Source organism: Camarhynchus parvulus, chromosome 1 (genome assembly GCF_901933205.1).
Source record: "Camarhynchus parvulus chromosome 1, STF_HiC, whole genome shotgun sequence".
NCBI classification, from domain to species: domain Eukaryota; kingdom Metazoa; phylum Chordata; class Aves; order Passeriformes; family Thraupidae; genus Camarhynchus; species Camarhynchus parvulus.
The window spans coordinates 33646112-33665212 of NC_044571.1; the positions used below are offsets into that span (position 1 = coordinate 33646112).

General features: G+C 39.8%; 1 protein-coding gene across 1 annotated transcript in view; it reads left to right on the plus strand.

Moving 5' to 3' along the window:
* JADE3 (jade family PHD finger 3) overlaps window positions 1-19101 on the plus strand; it is a 64303-nt gene that overhangs the window by 14611 nt on the left and 30591 nt on the right. Inside the window, exons 2-4 of the mRNA XM_030963219.1 lie at window positions 3089-3141; window positions 17092-17151; window positions 18281-18363. Coding sequence (XP_030819079.1) covers window positions 17103-17151; window positions 18281-18363 — 132 coding nt within the window. The 5' untranslated portion in view covers window positions 3089-3141; window positions 17092-17102. The remainder of the gene's footprint in view (window positions 1-3088; window positions 3142-17091; window positions 17152-18280; window positions 18364-19101) is intronic.

The window sequence follows — 19101 nt, forward strand, 5'->3', positions numbered from 1 at the left end:
TGGAGAGGCTCAGGAGCCTCTGTAATGCAGAGTCTGAGTTCTCAGTCCTACCTGGCTGTCCTTTTTCAGGACCCTGGCAGATCTTTATTCTGTGACCGTCTCTGTTTTTGCAAATGGCAGCGCAGTGTGTGGGATGGTTGATGAGAAAAGCATGAAGCTCTATTTTCAACCAGTCCAATTCTTGTTTTGGTGGCTTGGCTGTTGGTAAGCACTGTGGTAAATTACAGAGAGAGCGATAGTATAGCAGTAGTGATAAGTACAAAAATAGATCTGTGTTCCAAGTGGCCTTCTGTTGTTATAAGTTGTATTTTAAGAAATAAATCTTGCTGATGCTTTTTTCCCTGGTGACGCTTAGTTTCCAGGCAGTATTTATGAAAAGCTACTGTGCATTTCTAAGTTTGTTTTCTGTGTCTACACTGTCCTTTAGCTCCTATAATTTTTTTTTTGTTTCTTCATGCCACAGTTTCTGTTGCTGGCCCATTGCTTTTTCAAATGCATCTGGAGAGTAGGAGTTAAGTCTGTTGGCAGTCTATGTGGAAGGGAGGGTGAGCATCTTCTGTGCATTCTTTACCTTGCTCCTGAATTTGCTGTTCACAGGGAAGTTGGTATTCTTCCATTTTTTATAATCTGTTGAGGAAGAACTCCCCGATCATTAACATGAGGTTACTTAATTTAGAGTTTCTCAATCAATATGTTGAGACAGCTTTTAAAGCTTTTAAAACAAGGAGGGGGGAAATAGCATTTTGTGGGGGCAACTGTATTTTTCATCCCATTGTGTATATTTGTTCATGGTTGTGAAATAAGTAAAGTTGGGACTGAAGATTATGACTATACTGTAAGAATTAGAGAAAGAAAACAATTTTTAGTTGAACCTTCCAGTATTTCAGAGTTCATCTTGGCATTTGACTGAACAAATAAATGTGTTTTTAATGAAGAGTTCAAAAATATATTAGTTTTGTGGTTCAGCTGAGGGGCAAAAGCTGTGGTTTTGTTCACACTTAAAAGTTGTAGGCTGTGGTTGCATTTTAATGATGCCATTTGAGCTGCCACAACCAGGGCTTTGCTTATGTTTCTATGGCGAACTTATATTAAATGGGTTCAATCGGGACATTAAAGAATTATCCCATAATGAAATAAGTAATAAGAAAAATCCATTCAAAGTCATGTTTGGAAACTTAGCCAGCCATTTATTAATTATTTACTTATTTTCTTCACTTGCCAGTGCATTTTGTGGGTGAGGCTCTTGGCATTTCTTAGCTGGAGGGTGGAGGCAGAGTACCAGGCAGGGTAGTAGCAGCAGAGCAGCTGTTTAAGTGAGCCCCTCTGGTCACCCCCACTCCCTGTGTGCCCTGCTGCCCCTGAGCTGGTCCCTCTGGATGGAGCTGGGACGCTCCTGAACGGACCCTGTGGATTGCTTCAGGCCACGTGTGTGGTGGCAGTGGTGGCCGAGTGTGTCTACTTATCTCGAGTTAAAAACCCGACCCACATAGTGTGATTCATGTTTTAACAACCTTGGCTCTGGTGCTGCTTTGATCTACAGATCTTCTTGTGTTGCTCAAAGTTAATTGCTTAATGTGGGGTATAGCCAGAGAATGTCAGGAAGATGGGAAGAAGAACTTAGGAAGATTTAAAAAAAAAGAAACAAACCCCCAAACCACCCAAGCACCTCTGCTGCCCCAACCCCCCCAAAAAAAACCCCACCAAAACAAAACGCCAAACAGAAACACAAAAAACTGCCCAAAAGTGAAACTTTAAATCAAATAGAATTAGTAGAGCCAAAACTTCAAAATTTTGCATAGTCAACATACAGAAGCTGTAATAAATTATGTGTTCCCCTTTTCTTCCCCACCCCCCTGCCCCCCTCAGATTGTAAAGAAATGTTTTCTTTTGATGCCACAGCCTAAGTTGAGCAACAATAGTTGTAATAAGTAATGGGATCTTTGCCACTCCTTAGTGGATGGGTGGTTGTATCTTTTTCTTGTACTCCAGATGGGTGGAGGAGCGCAGATGTTAGAGTATGGTGCTGACACTTTGGCCAGAAACTGCCTTATTTCAGTTAGAAAAACATTGTCATATCCCTGTTTTTAATTATTTTTCTTCTGGCAGGGTATGCAGTTATCACTTCCTCGGTTTTTACTTGCATTTTTGCTCTATAATACTTTCTTCCACAGCTCGTAGCTGTCCTGTTTTTGTTAACTTTTTGCTCGGAGGCATGGGGCAGACTGCCTGCCAGGCCAGCCCTTGGTTGGGCTGCTGACATCTCTGAGGAGTGCTGCAACTCATCTGTTGGGTGTGACAGCTTTAATGCCTGTGCCATGTGCATTACAATAGAGCACAAAACATACATGTGCACGATCCTGCAGGAGGGGAACGTGGGCAGTTGGTAGAGGGAAAAATTCCTTCTATTCCCATATTTAATATTGCTCAAGGCTCAGGACTAGATTAAAAAGGGCGAGTAAGCAGAATCCCTGCCAGGGAAGCTGAGCTATTCGGGATTGTCAAGGAGAGGTCTGGAGGAATGTTGCAGGGAATTAAATCAGCAGCCACATGGAGCTTTCCCTCTATGCTTATTTTGTTTGCCCTCCTGTGAATTTCTAAGCATGCGTGGTTCATAGAAGACCCTCTTGAATGAAGAAAGTATCTGTGTATAAGGAGAAATCAACACCTTGAGCCAGCTGAATAAGTGTGCATCTATCTGAATGTTTGTTGAAGTGGTTTTATTGCCAAAATGGGATAGAGAAAATACTAATAAAAATTTCATTTTGTTGGTATTAGTAAAGTTCATTCATGTTAAGAGGATGACAAAATCAACTTTGAGAATATTCTTATAAATTTGTTTTTAGCTGTAGTACTTACTGCATTTCTATCATAGTATGTGCGCATATAGCTGATATATTTCAGTTTTCCTCATATCAAAACAGAATTGTGGAATTTAAGGCTTTATATTCTGGGCATATAATTTGCTTGGGAAAGCTGCAATAAAAATTTAATACAACCTTCACTTACTTGCCAAAAATTCAATTGTAGCTCAAACATGAAATGCCTGATGTCATTCCTACTACCTAAAAGCACTGCTTTCATTTTTTAGGAGCTTGTGATGTCATCAGCTGAAGCGAAAACATCTACCTCATGACCTGGCATGTAAGTGAAGGAGGAACTGATACTTAAAAATAAGTAAATAAATGTGTGTTTGTGTGTGTTGGTGTTTACGATGTGTAAATTGAATCTATATACCTTCAGCTTTCAGATATCACCTTTTGAATGAAAGCTTTCTGAATTTTAAAGGAATATAAAGTCTTTTAAAGGGGAGGAAGTAATAAAAGAAGCTGTTAACAGTAACATTTCAGCCTGCAGGACTCCTTAATAATCTCAGTTAAAATCTGTCTTATGTATCCCATAATGTTTGAAATGCTGGTAGGCATAGATGGAATAATTTTATCTTACCTCAGTTTTTACATGTGCTGCTTCTACTCCTTTTTATTCTGTGATTCTTTTCTGGATATAAATTCTGATCATTGTGATGAATGCATGGTGATACCCTTCCTAAAATTAAATACCCGGCTTGTGCAGAAGATCTAGATTCTTGATATACTCAAGATACTTCAGAGTGAACTTTCTGCGGCTTTGTGACTCTTCTATTTTATTCCCTTAAGTAAGCAAAAATATTCCAATCCTCTGCAGAGGCATTTTTAGATTTTTTTTTGTCTGCCCACTCTGCTTTTCTTTTATGTGGCTTAGAGGATTAAAGTGCAGTCAGTGCTTTCAGGGGCCAATGTCAGCAGTGAGCTGAGTGTTCCTAATTGGTGCCAACACCTGTCCCTCATTATGAAGCCTTGTTCAAGCTGTCTGGTGAACCGAGGTAACCGGCCTCCCTTACATGTCTCTAATGTGATTGTAAAGCCCTCTCCTCATGCAAGTTTTATTACTTATTCAACTTTTGGAATGATGTGGAAAGTAAAGCTAAGCTGAGCCATTTGGCTGGCTACCAAAGATCATAAGGAGTGGCAAAGAGAAGGGATTCACTCATCTCAATTTCAAGAATTTTAGATCAAAGATTGCCTCTGTTATGAACATTTAATTTTTTTTAATGGGGGGAGGGCAGGACTGTTTTTTGGGTTTTTTTTTTCCTAGTTTTCAATGTCAAATACTCTGAATTTAGAGACCAGTTCTACAGACTCCAGCTGAGCTGTGAACATCTGAGTGCAGCTGCTATTGTGCATAACCCATTGATTTTCTGCAAATAGAGCTTTGGCCTTGACTACTCTTGCACCATCGCTTTGTCTTCGAGGGGTCAGGGCTTAGCAATTCTTTTCTACACAAAACCAGCATCAGCCTCTCCTCCCACCTGATTCTGTACTGTTAGCAGGGCTGTGATGCATTGTGCTTTGCCATTGCAGTTGGAAAAGATGACCTCAGATAGATTTCACCAATGAAATTGATGGCTCAGATGAGATGGATCACTATCATGTTTGGGCTTTACAGGCAAAAGTTTAAGCATGGTTACATTTTTCTAAGTAGTTTAGGTGGGTTTTTAAGTGTTTAGCTTGCAAAATTCAAGTGTGCAACAATACAGTGCTGGCTGGAGGTTTTGGGTTATTTCCTTATGAGGGAGGAGAGAGGCAGAATAACTTCAGATGTGTATCTTGGAAAGGTTTGAGATAATAAACCTGTAAGAATCACATGAGAACGCTGTTAGTTATCCAGATTTGGGAAAATGAAAGCATAGTGGATTCTTAAACTTGAGACATGGAATTGGAAGTCTAGTTATCAAGTGGATTGAATCTCTGCAGAACAGAAGAGAACCCAAAAGAAAATCCCAAGTGGGTAGGGCCCTAAGGTGGATGTAGGCTGTATTTGTACAACTGTTTATTTGATTTCACCTTAAAAAAGAAAAACAAAAAATCAAGCAAACTGGGAATGATCTAATCTTTTACTTAATAATTTTGACCAGAATAGTTCTGTGAACAGCAATCAACAAATTTTAAGGGCAACAGTATGTCAGGTATCAGAATCTCTGCTGATTGTGCTCATCATAATCAAAATCTTATCTGATAAACAGACTCATTTCAATATTTATCACAGCCATATAGACACCCCTCTGATCTGTAGTCCACAGAGGTCAGTTTAGGAAGTGATGAATTAAAAACCAATGAAATCCATAGCACAAGAGGATTTAATGGATCATGAGTAAGTGTAGTTTCAGATTATTTACCTTACTCAATTAGGCCAGTTGTTGTCTCTGATAATGGTCAGCAGTGGACACCTTGGGGGGAAAAAGCATTATAAAGTTCTAAAGACTGTTTCTTGTAAAATTTTGATTTTGGGATTTCCAGCAGATTGACATGACATTGTGCTTAATAGCCCTTGCTCTCTGTTATACCTAATTTTCTTCAATTTGTTTGCTTTTCAACCTCTGCAATATGCCATAGTATGGAGTTTCTCAAAGCCATTTTGTACATAATGACTTTTTTTTTTTCCCTTCATTTAATTATTTTCCCTTGAAGTTTCTTCTGTAACTTTGTTGTCCTTGTCTCCTGGCTCATGAGACTACTCATGTGAGTAGTCTCTTCATTCTGTTGCTTCTCTTTGCCCCTTAAAATAGATCTCCCCTCTTCTGCATCCTCCTTTCATAGATAGTCTGTTTCATCTCTTACCCTAAAGCCATGGCAAACTTCCCTTAGAGCTGTAGGTGGGGGTCTCATATTTTGCAAATACTACTCCAATGGTGTTGAGGGAGCTAGAAGATACTGCCTTGCACTTAGCCTGAATGAGAGATCCACTAATGTTGCTCATCCATAAAGCTTTCTCTGTGTCACTGAGTGGGTGTAGCAAATGAAACCAGACAGGCTTGTGTTGGTGCTTGTTGCTGCTGCTCTTGGGCCTTCCCAGAAGGATGCCTCCCTTGCATCAATGTGCTGTTCTCCTCCTACAGTAGTTTGCTACAGGTGATTTGGGAATGTCTAAATACTGTATTTTTAAAGACATTCAATTAATGTGTGTGTTTTCATCTTCTTCAGACCTAGAAGTGTCTCACAGGTACTGTGGTGTGGCTGTGTATGTATTAACTAGAAACCATAGTCAATGTTGGGATGGGCCAACAGCACTCTGCCTCACTGGCAGGATGACTGAGGGAGCAGCTGCATGTGTCTGATCTGTGATCTGCTGCCGTATCACAGCTTCTCTGTGAACCAGTCACTTTTGGTGTTGCAGAGCTGGGAAGGTGGATGGCCAGAGTCTGGGGTGGTTTTATTCTGCCCCAGTCAAGTGCAGGCGTGATTGTGCCTTCTCTCCTTTGCAAAGCCCCTGGTAACTGGTACAGCTGCAGTGTGCCCCATGTCCTGCAGCTGGGCGAGGTAAGAGCCTGCAGAGAAGGCAGCTTCTTTACAGGTCTGTGAAAACCTCCCTGACCAGGTGGAGTTGCATGTACAAAACATATCAGCTGCAGGTTTTGCATTGCATCATGGAGTCTTTAAAGTGATGCTGCTGTGAGGGTGGTTTTGTTTGTTTTGTTCAGTTTCTTATTTGTACTTTCAGTTGGAACCTCTTTTCTCTTCCTGTTTCTCAGCAGAGATTTTAGTACTGTTCTTCACAGCATGGGATTCAATTGCAGCAGCTGCAGCATCTTGTAGCTCTTACCATAAGAGTAAACATTTAGTGAAACACCTTCCTACTTCCATGGCTTGTAGGCATTTCCATTCTTGCCAGTACAGGAGTGCAGACAAGACACCTGCTTTGGAGGCAGACTCATTTCCTCACACCTTGGCAGCTTTGGAAGGTCAGCTGTGGATAGTTCCTTATCCTCAGGGGATATGGAGAGTCTTCTCCTCTACTTTGAGTCTACCTGTTCAAGTCCCCATGTCCTTTGTGGTCCACCTTGTGGTCCTTTGTGATCCACCTTTTCTCCTGTGCCAGAAAAGCCACCTGCATCAGCTCAGCTTCAGCGCAGCCTGAGAAGGACATGTTTTCTACCAGGAGCAGTAGAATAGTGATGATCTAGTCTTAGTTGTTTGAATCTTGTTTATTTCCACAGAACAGAAGAGGAAGGAGGAATTTAGAGGGCTGTTAATGGTCAGTCCTGATCAGTGTGTCCCCTCATTAAAAATGTGAAAGTACTTTGGCTTCAGTTTGGCCATTTGATGAGAAATTGAACCTTATGTGGTTTTCAGGATGTATCTCTTGACTGTTTTCCCAAACAAGACGTGGCATTTTTGAAACCTTGGGCAAATAGAATCATCCTTTCCTCTTTTCAGGGTAGCATCAGCCCCAGTGAACAAGTCTGTTACTTATTTAGTCATTGCTGCAGCTCGTGTTATGACAGAGAAAAATACTTGTTTCTGCCTCTACTTTGTACCTAAAAATGGACAAACATCAGTTGGCCACAGTACATCTTTCATAATGTTTTTCCCCACCTCAGTTTGGTGATATAGAGAAACCTGGAATGGTATTTATTTTATAAATCTATTTTAAATCTTTGACTAAAAGACCCTCTGTGTCCTTTGATGTGTTGTATATTACAGATTGTAGTACATAACATGAATTTAATTAACCAGACATTAAAGTTATTTTTAGATCTTTAGTTATTAAGACAGGTTTTTTATCTCTTCAAAAGGTTTTTTAAAAAACTAACCTAAACAAAAGTATTTTAAAAAACCTTATAGTAAATGTTTTCTCATGCTGTGATGTTTTGACATGGAGAACCAAAATAATAATGCAGTTGCATATATACATGTTGTGTGAAATGAAAATGTAGAAGAATGTAAGTATTCAACCAGAGATTTGAAATACTCCAAATACTATTTAGACTTCTGGCTGTGACAGTACATTCCCTTTAATTGTTCCTATCCAATGATCCCCTCAGTGCACTCTTTTTACTTGAAGAGAACTTTAGCATCTAGATTTATTTCAACTTGTAAATGACAGCTATTTCTTGTCAGATAAGGAAAGAAATTATCAACCTAATGTTTCCTGCAGGAAAATATTTGTGTTCTTACTTTTTCTCTGTGTAGGGTATAGAGATGCATATTGATGTTTTCTGCCTTTTACAATCCTTCAGGTTTTGTTGGTGATGCAAAATTTTGCAGTGAAGTGGTTAGCCTCTTGAAAGCATTATAAATAAGAAAAAAATGAGTCAAAACAGATAAAATATTTGATGTAGGCTGCTGTTGTTGATTCTTTTATTTGATATTTGAAAAGAGCAAAGCAAGAACAATGAAACCTACTTTAATATATTTATTAGCAAGTACAAAAAAATTAAATTATTATTTTAAGCAAGTGTTTTGTAGGATATAAGAACTGTTTCCTATGCTATTAATAGAAAAGTTGTTTTCCATAATTCCATATAGCACATACATTTCTAGATCCTTCCTTCTTTGATAGTATTTCCTGCTTGTGATCCTAGCTGCAGTACTAGTGCTGTATTTTGTCATGAAAGCATGCGTTAGTACAGCTGAATAAAAGAAAAAGATGGAAGTGGGCAACTGCTGGCAGCATCAGGCAGATGGGGCAAAGTGGAGCTTCACTTGAACTAGTCTAATACTGGTTATTGCTTAATTTTCAATAAAGTAGGGATACTTCTGTGGGCTTTCTTTTGTCCCCATCTCCCCTGTCCCTGCAGTTTCATCATTGTGCAACTGCAGAACAATACTCAGTGCATCACAGGGATTTTTCTTCTGTTTTTTTTCCACATGTGTATCAGCACAGGAAGGGCAGTGAGTGGCAAGGTCACAGAATATGCACTTGGGAGACCTGGATGCAGCTGCTTGCTGATGCTGGAGGCTCCAGCGTGATGTATGGCTGCTCTGCGCTGCAGCTCTGAAATGTCAGGGCTTTTAGTGCTTGCTTAATATGAGCTTATCATGAGGATAGATATGGTGAAGACTGAAAAACACTTAGAGCCAAGGTAACGTGAATCATACCAGTTCTTAAAATAGAAAGCCCAGCTAAGTGCTCAGAGGTTTTTCTGCTCAGTCATATTGGCGAAGTGTGTGCTGCTCCTGTTGTCACCAGTGCTTGGCATGCCCTTGGCTGTAGTCTCCTTGCAGATACAGGGCATGTGGCTGCCTTTGGGTGTTGAACCCCCTGGGCAGCCAGCCCCTTGTTTGCCTGGCTTATCATAGGGTGTGATGACCTCTCCTGGTCCATTTTTAGTAGCAATGCACCCACATCAGGCTTCTTCAAAGCCAGTGTTGTCCTTAGCTTTGTTTAGTAAGTGGGCTTTTCTTTTCTTCTTTTGTCCCTTGGTTCTTGAATGTCTTAGTGTTAAGCCAGGTATGAGTTTTCTTCTGAGGAAGCCCTGTAAAACAGATAAAACATGTTCAATAACTGTGTCTCCCAGCTGAGGGCTCTTCTGAGCGGATGAGCCTCCAGAGCACGAGGAACTGGGGTAAGTGCTATTCCATGGCACTTGGTGCAGGTGCAGTTAGAGGGCTGTATGTGAGCTGGCCCTGCCTACTGGGTGTTTCCTTCAGGGATCAGTTAGCTGCTGTGTTGTTTCCAACAGCCTGACAAGAGACAGTTTATGTGATGCTGAGCAGAGGAAGTGAGAGCTGTAGTGGCATCCCTCTGTTGGCAGTGTCCTGCTGGGCACCTCAGCAGGTGGTGGTGCTTGTTTATTCAGTATCAAACAAGCACCACCACTTCCCATTGTGACTTTCCCGTTGGGAACTTGTTCCTCATTTCATCATTCTGGAGACTTCCTTGCTCCCCCAGGGAGGAACCTACAGCAACGAGATGGACCTGGCTGGGGTGGGCAGGCACAGTACCCTGCTGAGGGCTGTGACTCCCTTTTCTGAGGGATGGACCCTCTTAGCCTTTTCTCTGCCTGGGAGTGACGCCAGGAGGTGGGTGAGAGGAGCTGGGAGGTGAGTGTGAGGAGTGTTCATGGGGCTGCAGCCACACAGACACACTTCAGGCGTGTAAGCGTGGTGAATGCCAGGCAGCACCAGACTGGTTGTGCTTCTAGGGAAGGAAGGGATTTGGTTTTTTTTTTCTTTTATATTAAAAGCAGACTTGCATTCAAACGCAATATGGTGTTTTGAAGGAAATAATTTTGTGCGTCCAAATCTCTGATGCTGTTTTAGGAAAATGATAGTCCTGTTAATAAACAGCTGGTATAAAACCAGTGTTGTGTACAGGAGTAGAAAACTGATAATGAGGTCTAAAGCAGAGAGTAGCTCAGAACCACATACACAGTGGTGTATTTGATTGAACTAGTGACAGTCTGATGTTACTTATTTTTGTTTTAATGGACTGCCCAGATCAGTATTGTCTTCAGGATGCTAATGCTAGAACTGCATGTTTAATTGACAGAAATATTTCCATGCCAGCCTGGCCCACCTGGCTGTTCTGTGTACAGGCCAACACATGTAGCTTGTCTCAAAGATGAAAATAAGGCTACTCAGTCAGTGCTGGGTGTCAGGAAAGCACTGGGAAGACAGTGCAGTATAATTTCTTCGTAGCCTCTTGGAGAGTTTCTGCTGAGGTAATGGTGCCACTACACATGTTGCTGGTGATTTGTTCTTTTGAGGATTTTTGGTTTTTAACAAGCTGCTTGGTGTGAGGCAATTTTGAAGGCCTCTGGTGTAAATCTGCTCCCCTGCCCTTGCAGTGGGTCAATGCATGGATGTGGTACCAGAAATTAAAAACTGGACTTCTGTTTTCAAGGTAGGAAAGGTACTTGGGACATGCTGTATTTTATCATGTCATCAAAGCACATTATTAATGTGAAGCAGCATCACTTACCCTCTTTTTATACTTGGAAGGCAAAGTGATGGCCTTTGCACTAGGCTAAATGATGGCTCATCGTGTTAGAAGGGCGCATGAAATGATGTCAGGGTTCCCTTTTGGCCCATAATCCACAATGAAAGTGTGTGTGTGGGGTTATATTTGGGGTTTCCTCATCCTAGTTTTATGATCTATCAGGTTACTCCAGTTCAGAATTGAACAATTTCAGGGGATAAGTCATGTTGGAATATGATATTTTGGACTTCTTTTTTTCTTCTCACTTTTAAACCTTCAGTACCTTTGAGGCAGCTGCTGAATTGCTTTATATAAAGATGCAACATCCAAGGAAGACAGAGTTTGAGACTATGTCTTGTTGGTACTGGATTTCATATAGATCCATGTTATTAGCCAGATTCCTGTGATGTGCACTTCCTTGCTTGCTACAATTACTTACTGCCTAATGACAAAGGAATTGGCTGTTGCTGGTACTGCTGCTTCTAAAAGCTGGTGCATTCCTCCTTTGTTGAATTACATGTTATTATATTAATTGAGACTTAGTATGGAATAGTAGCAAGAAAAATTTTATTTTGTGGTAGGCCCACAACAATCTTCACAAAATAATTCATTATTTTATTTTGGGAGTTAGGGGAGACTAGGATAGATGTGGTCACTCTATTATGGACTTCTTGAATACAGTAGGGATATACTACAATTTTTTAAGAATTTTCTGGTTAGCGTGAAATAAAAAAGCAATCACAGAATTGTTAAAGTTGTTACTTTGTTTGCTGATCATCCTCTTCTGTGAATTGTTTAACCTTTCAAACCTTTTCAGTGTAGCAAATATCACTACACCACGTTCTAAGTGAGTATTTTTTCCAGTTTATATAGCTTTTTTGTGAGATTGGATAGGATATTAAAAAATAATAATAAAAAATGCAAACATGAGTGATCTCTCTTCCTTTAGTTATTTGAAAGGTTGTATTAACTCTATTCATATTTTGTAATTTCCCTGGCAGTTGACTATGAAATCTGACCTATTTAAAAGGTTTTACTGTACTACATTTCCTGGAGACCTTTCAAGATAATTTGCTTCCTAATCTAAATTTAACAGTTACATAAACCACATTTTGGAGACTTGGAAATTGTTACCTTCTGCCTCTGCCTTTTTTTTTTTTTTTTTTTGTAGACAAGCCATATTGTAAAAATGTAAGTACAGAATTTTAATCTGAAATTTGCATTGTAGCCTGTCATTTGGTTTTCATACATAGATGCTGTTTTTCTTTTTAATAAAATAAAGTAGGTTACTTTTTGTCCCACTTGAAAATTTCCATAGTGTTGTGGCCAATTCTATTTTTGTCAGGCTATTTTAAAATGTGAAGAAGTAAAATCTCACAGGTCTAGGATATGTTTGCTTAACAGTTTCTTGAATTTTCTGGTTCTGTCTTTTCCATCTTTATAGGTCCTAACAGGTACTGAGTAGTGTATGGATATGTTTAACCTTTGTCTGCAACAAACTGAAGCCAGGAAGCACGGCTATTCCTTGGAGATACTGTTTTGTTCAGAAATCTTGGCTGGCTGTAAGGATTCATTTTGTGTGCTTGTCACTGATGTCTTGCCTAATATGCTGTACAAATTCAGACTGTGATATCTCATCCTTGTGTCTGCTGTTACTGATGAACTATGCAGAGGAATGCATTAGAAAAAGTAGCTAAATGTAATAGTTTATTTGGTAAATTTAGTTGTTTACTCTGATGCAAATTGAAAATGAAAAACTATTTGTTTGTCTTGTTTCTGCAGGTATTTGAGATGGGTTTTTGTTTTGGATAAGGCTCTGAAATTTTGTTACCTGTCTGCTACTTACATGTGCTACTTGAGTGATTTTTTTTTTTTGAGTAATCCATGGTAACTAGCTTTTGAAAAGTGGGAAGTGCTTTAAGTCAGTGCTACATTGATTTTCCTCAGGGGCAGAAGAGAATGGCGGTAGAGGCAAGTGGCTACTTCTTGTTCACTTTAGCAGTGCAAGTACTTGTGAATAAGCAAAAAGGAGCAAATATAACCTAGAAATCATTAATTACCAAACATATCCCTTAGATTTTTGGAAATATCAGTGTTACTATCTTAAGATTCTTGCACATGCTGGCTGAGGTGTTGATTCCTCTTAGCTTGGGATTCATGTTTTAATTTCAACCAGGCGTGTGCAGGGTGGCTTTTTCCTGGCTTTCCTTGAAAGTGCAGTGATGTGTTGGATACAAGCATCGATTCTGTCTCCAGGGCAAAATTCCCAATATGTACAGCAGCCTTGTGGAAGCCAGGAAAAGCTGGCAGTGTAGTGTTGCTGTCTGTGGCTGAGGTTTTCCTGGGGTTGTTTTCTGCTTAAACACACAGAAAGGTTCAGGGCATCTTGACCTGTGTTCAGTTGTTAAGGTGACAGCAGGCAGTGATGCTGATTTCTCTTTTTTAAAGTTGCAGTTCATGTCTTAAGCTGTTTCAAACAGATTGGGCATAAATTTGCAGCCATGGCTTGGCAAGTTAGAAGTGCAACAGGTGTAGAATATGGTTCAAGTTTAGGAATAGCTCTACTAATTCATATTAAAAATGATGCCAGCAAATGTTTCGTTGCAGTAATTGCCTGGAGAGTTGAACATCTTTTTCCTTTTGACATGATGATTTCTTACTGCTGCTTCTGTTTTTCAGTTTTCATTTAGAAGATCCTTGAAGGTGGGCATCTTTAGAATTTGTGTATGTTGTCATACAAGTGATTAATAAGATGTTAGTCCCTCTGCGGATTAAAAAAGAAAAAAGGGGGGCAAAAGCACTTAATATATTGTGTTTGTATTTTTAATGATCATTTTTGAGGTAATCTGTGCTTGCCTATAATGCCTGTGCCCTCTTGAAGTCCATAGCCGAAGCACCCTACTTACTTTCTAAGGTAGTGAGAATCGTGATCTAGTGACTGAGAAACAAGGGTTTTCTCTGGGCATTTTGGGGGGATGGGGGGTAGAGCCTCGTCTCTTCTGCTCTGCAACAATGTTTCAGTCTTGAGTTGCTTTACACTCCCTTAGGTTGTACATTGAAACTGCTAGAAAGTGTCAATGTTAAAACTTAAGTCTGTTCAATCAAGAAGGTCATAATGTCCATTTGCAAAATGCCTGGACAAACTGAAGGATGCCAGTCTGCTTTGGGGCTTTTGGACTGAAGCTGGGAAAGGTTGGCATCAATTTTCATGGTGCGGAGGAGAGGTTGTCCCCTGTTTTTCTGAATTGAGCGCCTTCTGATTCATCTCCATTTTTCAAAGGCAGGTGAAGTGTGGCAGGAGCTTTCCTACTGAATGGATATTTTGGGATCCTTCTCTAATGTGTAGGGAATGGAAGTATCATTATCAGGGAGCCCTTCTGATGGCCCCTCGTGCCTTGGGGTGGAAGTTGTGTGGCAGTCCCAGTGTACACAAGGGGACAGCAAAACGGTTCTCTGTTAGACAGAAAAGTGAAATCCCCTGTAGAGGTGGTCTCTGCTGAATGGTGCTCAGGCTCTGGGTCATCCTGCATTTTGTGTAGGGACATAGGGTGAACTTGTAGCCTGTTAGGCACTTAAATGACCTGACTTACCAAACACACCACACCTGTAATTTGTTGTAAGTGTGGATTTTTGTACACTGTTGATGTGGTTAATATTGCTGAAAAAATCAGGAATCCAGTACTATTACTATTCTGGGCTTTTTGCCCTCAGTGACTACATTTTCTGTTTCTGTCTGCTATCATGGAGGAGTAAATCTCTTCCTTGAGCTGCTACAAACCCAGTTCTCAAATAACCTCTTGTTACTTTTGTTTAGTGTGTGTTTGTTTGGTTTTCTACTCTCATGGAGTTTTTGGCAGAGGTGAGCTTTCTGTTCTAAAGGTTTTGTTACACTTGCCATTTCTGTGTAAGGTGTCTTTGAAGCATAGGCATCTCTGCTCTTCTTTCCTAGCTGCCCAGGCAGAAGTCCAGGCTTCTTGGTGTTCTGTCCCGTAGCTGTCTCTCTCAACCTCATGGTTGACCTTACTTTAGTTGAATGCTCATGTTACACTTTGCAGATAGCTGTCCTTAGTACAGACTGAAAAGGTTTTATTGCTGCATGTTTATATAGGCTCTAAGAGATGGGAATCACCTGCCATAGGCCTTCAACACCTTGCTAAGAAATGGAAGTGCTTGCTCTTTGCTAAGAAGTGGAAGTGGGGAATATTGCTCAGCTCACTTAGACGCTTCTTTTTGTTGTTTCCCAAGGTCTTCTAATGTACCTGATGGTCTTTAAGCCAGGAGATGAAACCTGCCAGCAGATAGGGTGTCATGGGCAGAAGCTGCATTTTTTAGGGAGGCTTGCATGCTCCAATGGGCTGGGTTTGGCCTGGAGTGCAAGCTCTCAGATGTGGAGTAAATTTTATATGTTCGTGATTAAAATCCATGTCTTTAAATTTCACAAGCTGGAATATGAAAGTAGTCTTGTAGACCTGCCTTCAGTACCCTGCAGCAAACTTCAAGTCTGGTGTCCCCAAAAAATGTCCAAAGACAAGTCCTTCTGACCCAAGTGCCTTCTACATGTTGAACAGCTTTTGTCCAAGAGCTTCATGGAAGTTTCTTCATCTGTACAAGCTACTTTACATTGCTTGCTGGAAGCAAAGCCCTGTGGTGTTTTGACTATTTAATATTTGATGTTGCTCTGGTCTGCACATGTAGCATGGCTGTCTTGTCTCCCCTATGTTGCTTGAGATGTGAGAAGGTGAATTCATGTGAAATTATTTGTTATGTAATGGAATTTTATACCTTGCTTAAGTGATTATGCAAATGACCTTTGTCCTGTGTCTTTCTGTCTTCCCCCCAGGTTAAATACGCGACTCAGAAAATCTGTATCTGCTTTCTTGATAACTAGAAGCATCACTTCCTTTGTGAGCTTTCAGGAGTGTGGACAATGTCTTTTTTTTATAAGGGGTTGAAAGGATTGATTTAAACTTCAAGTGATCACTGCATTTAGATTCAATAAACTCACTCTCTTAAATACAAAGACTGCTGAAATTTTCCACTAAATTAAACACTTGTGCTGCAAACAATTCAATTTCAATCTCTTCAAAACCTTTGGGCAGGCTTCTCTTATCTGGAGATCTTGTTTATCCCATGGTATTTGGATAATCTCAAGACCCATTGTACAGTAACTAATGTGGAGTGCTTATCAAATGGGATATTCAGCTGTGTTGCTTTTTTTAATGGCATGTGGTTATGTTTAAGCAATGAAGCTGTTTACACTGCAGGTGTAGCCAAGCTTGCACTTAGAGTACTGCAGACATTTCAGGTTCAGCTATCTGTAACCTACTTGCGCATATCTTCTGCTTAAAAAGAAGCAAAAAAAAAAGAGTTCTTGTATATTCCTGCAGAATTACCTTTAACTTCTTTTCTTTATTGATTTTCTCATTCAATACATTACAAACATAGGGGTGATTTTTATTTACTGCTATTAATTGTAAACTGTTATTGAACCTTAGTTAACAAGTGTAACATTAAATGTTATAGAGTGGCAGGACTAATAAGAATATCTATGGATTTTTCTTGGCACTTGTTTAGAGTATAGAGCTGGTAGCTGTTTTGATTTTTCTTTTAAGTGGAAGTGTAGAAAGTTCTATTTCCCCTCTCTGTAGCATTACATGCGCAAAAATGAATTTCAAAAAGTTCAAAACCTTTTTTTAATGCAACTGGTGCAGTGCAATACCAAAGTATTTCTCAGTGATATGCTTGATCACTTCTCAAACTTCTGAAAACCACGTTGCTTGTGAAGTAAATGGTGATCAGGTGACTTAAATGGCATCAGTCACTGCTTTCTATGATGGTCACTATTTAAAATCTGCCTTTTGCTTTGCATTGATACCTTAAGGTTTCTTTGTGTTTTGTTTGTTTGTTTAGGGTTTTTTAAGGTGTGTTATATTTCTAAATCCTTGCCTTGCTGTGCATCCACCTTATTTCCTGGCCTCCACCCGTCTCTCAGCTAGCTACTGCCGCCATGGCAACTCTTGCTCCAGCTGAACAGATGGGACATTGAGTGGAGCAGTGCACGCTCATGCCCTGCCGGGAATCAGCTGGCGGGTTGCACTTCTTTCTGCAAAATTAAAAGCAGGCTCTGCCCAGCAGAGGCATGCTGGTTTTGAGGGTGCTCAGTTTCACAAATGGCACTGTGATCTATTGGTTGCTTGCAGAAATAAAACATAGTGACTGGACTGGGATTGTTTCTATGCCTGAGACCTCTTCAGAGGAGCTTTGCCTTTAGTTAGAAGAACTTGGCATCAGCCAGCAGCCATTGATTTTCTGGTAGAACGGCTGCCATCAACTTGTTTTTCTTTTTCTCTTTAGGATGCGTCAGGATGAAACGCCACAGGCATCTAAGCACCAGTGACAGTTCAGACAATGAGAGTAAGTAATACCTGCTAGTTTTTCTTTGGTCTATCACCCCCTTGTGGTTTCCCTCTGTGGTTTGAGGGCAAACTGTTTAACCTCTTAAAATTTAAAAAAAAATGTTTCGTGATTGGTTTCTTTTTGCATTTGTGGTCTTTGGTGTTCTGAATTATATTATAGGAGGAAATTAAGGCAAAGGTTCTTATAAGGGGAGTTTTGAGTATACTTAGAATTTCAAGAGAAACCTGTATATCTTTCTCATTCATAGTTGATAAGAAGAAATCTGTAAATCAAGAGAAAATTTACTGCCCAGGGTTCTATTCTGTGATTATATTTTAAAAATAATCCTATTGTCTCATGGTATGCAGAGCTTCAACCTTAAAATAGTTGGGGGTGGCAAGCTACTTGAGCATTAAAGTGTTAGAATTATAATCAGTATATTGATTGTTATGTTATCTCATACTGGTTCTTGATCTATTCCACTTCTGTCTGTTCAACAATTTAATAAAGTTACACTTTAGGTGTTCTTTAGCAGACATCTACCTGAATATCTTCCCATTTTATCTGCAAGAAGCCTGAAACAGAACAACTGTGTGTGACAGGGTCTTGTTTGTTTCTTATAAACCTGTGTTTATCTAGTAGCTCTGTAAAGAAATAATGATTCATTGTCATATTCACTGCAAGTCATTGATGTATCCTCTGCTAAAATAACATTTTGCCAGAAACATCTCAGATATCACACTATGGGTTTTTTGCATCTCTTGTTAGCACATTTTAGTATCATTGCTTTTTTCTTTAGGGTTTTTTTTTTTGAGCATTTTCAAGCTCTGTTTTACTCTTCCTTCCACTTTGTTTGAAGGGAACGAAATGAAAGAAAGCAGTCTGTCTGCCTGTTTCTGTTTACTCATGCTTGTGTTGGGCAGAGCAGAGTGTACCCATAAACTTGGTGTGCTGTGGTTTTATAAAGAATGAGTGGAACAGGAAGAGCTGAAATTAAGCCTACAGACTGCCTAACAGGTTTTTTTTGCCCACATCTTGTCAAAAATTATAATTCAAGAGATTGGAGTGCCTTGTGTTTCACTGGAAAAATTAAATTAATTGAACCGAGCTATAATGATCCTTTTTTATTTCTTCTTTTTTTTACCAGGTCCTTCCACTTCCTTTTCTTCTTGTTCAAAATACAGGAGCAAGTCAAAAACACCAGCAAATGAACAAAAGAAGCCTGCTGAGGTAAGAACTGGGTTAGTCACTGGTAGTTTTCATGTTTCTAAGCCTTGAAGAAGTGAGCTATGGATCTAGTGCTGGTGAGTCCTTTTGTCACCTGTCAAATTCTCTGTGAACCCTCATTTTCCTCACTGTGTATTATAGGAACTCTGTGTTTGATGAACCCAAATGACTTATGGCATTTGCAGATGGTAACATGTAGTTTGTTCTTTCCCTGAATTTTATATCATTTTGAAATTGGGGAAAGCTGGTATGGTCTTAGGAGTAGAAAAGTGACTCATACGTATGTGTTTGGGAAGGATACTGTCTTTCTGCTTCAGAATGAAACAGTGGGACACTTAAGTGGGTAGGATACGTATATGCAGTGTTTGCTACTTTGTTACTCTTGGCTTTTTACTGTCAATGTAGCTTTTTTGTGTACTCTGCCATCTCCACTTGTTAGAACCCCAAGGCTTACTGCCGCTGTCACTGGACCTGTACTGACCTATTTAATAAATTGATATTTATGCACAATCCAGTGCCCAAAGCCATCCTGTCAACCATTCCATTGATAGCCCCTCTTAGTGGAAGATTTGTTGGCTGCCTTCTCAAGATTTTATGCTTGCTTTCTTAAGGGCTGAAGTCAGATGCCAACTACAAATTTGAGAAATATTTCTTGTAGCTAATTCCCCTTACTTGTTATCACATTGCCTCTGAATGAGTCCTTCAGAATTTTAGTATGACTGCTAAAAAAAGACTGACAAA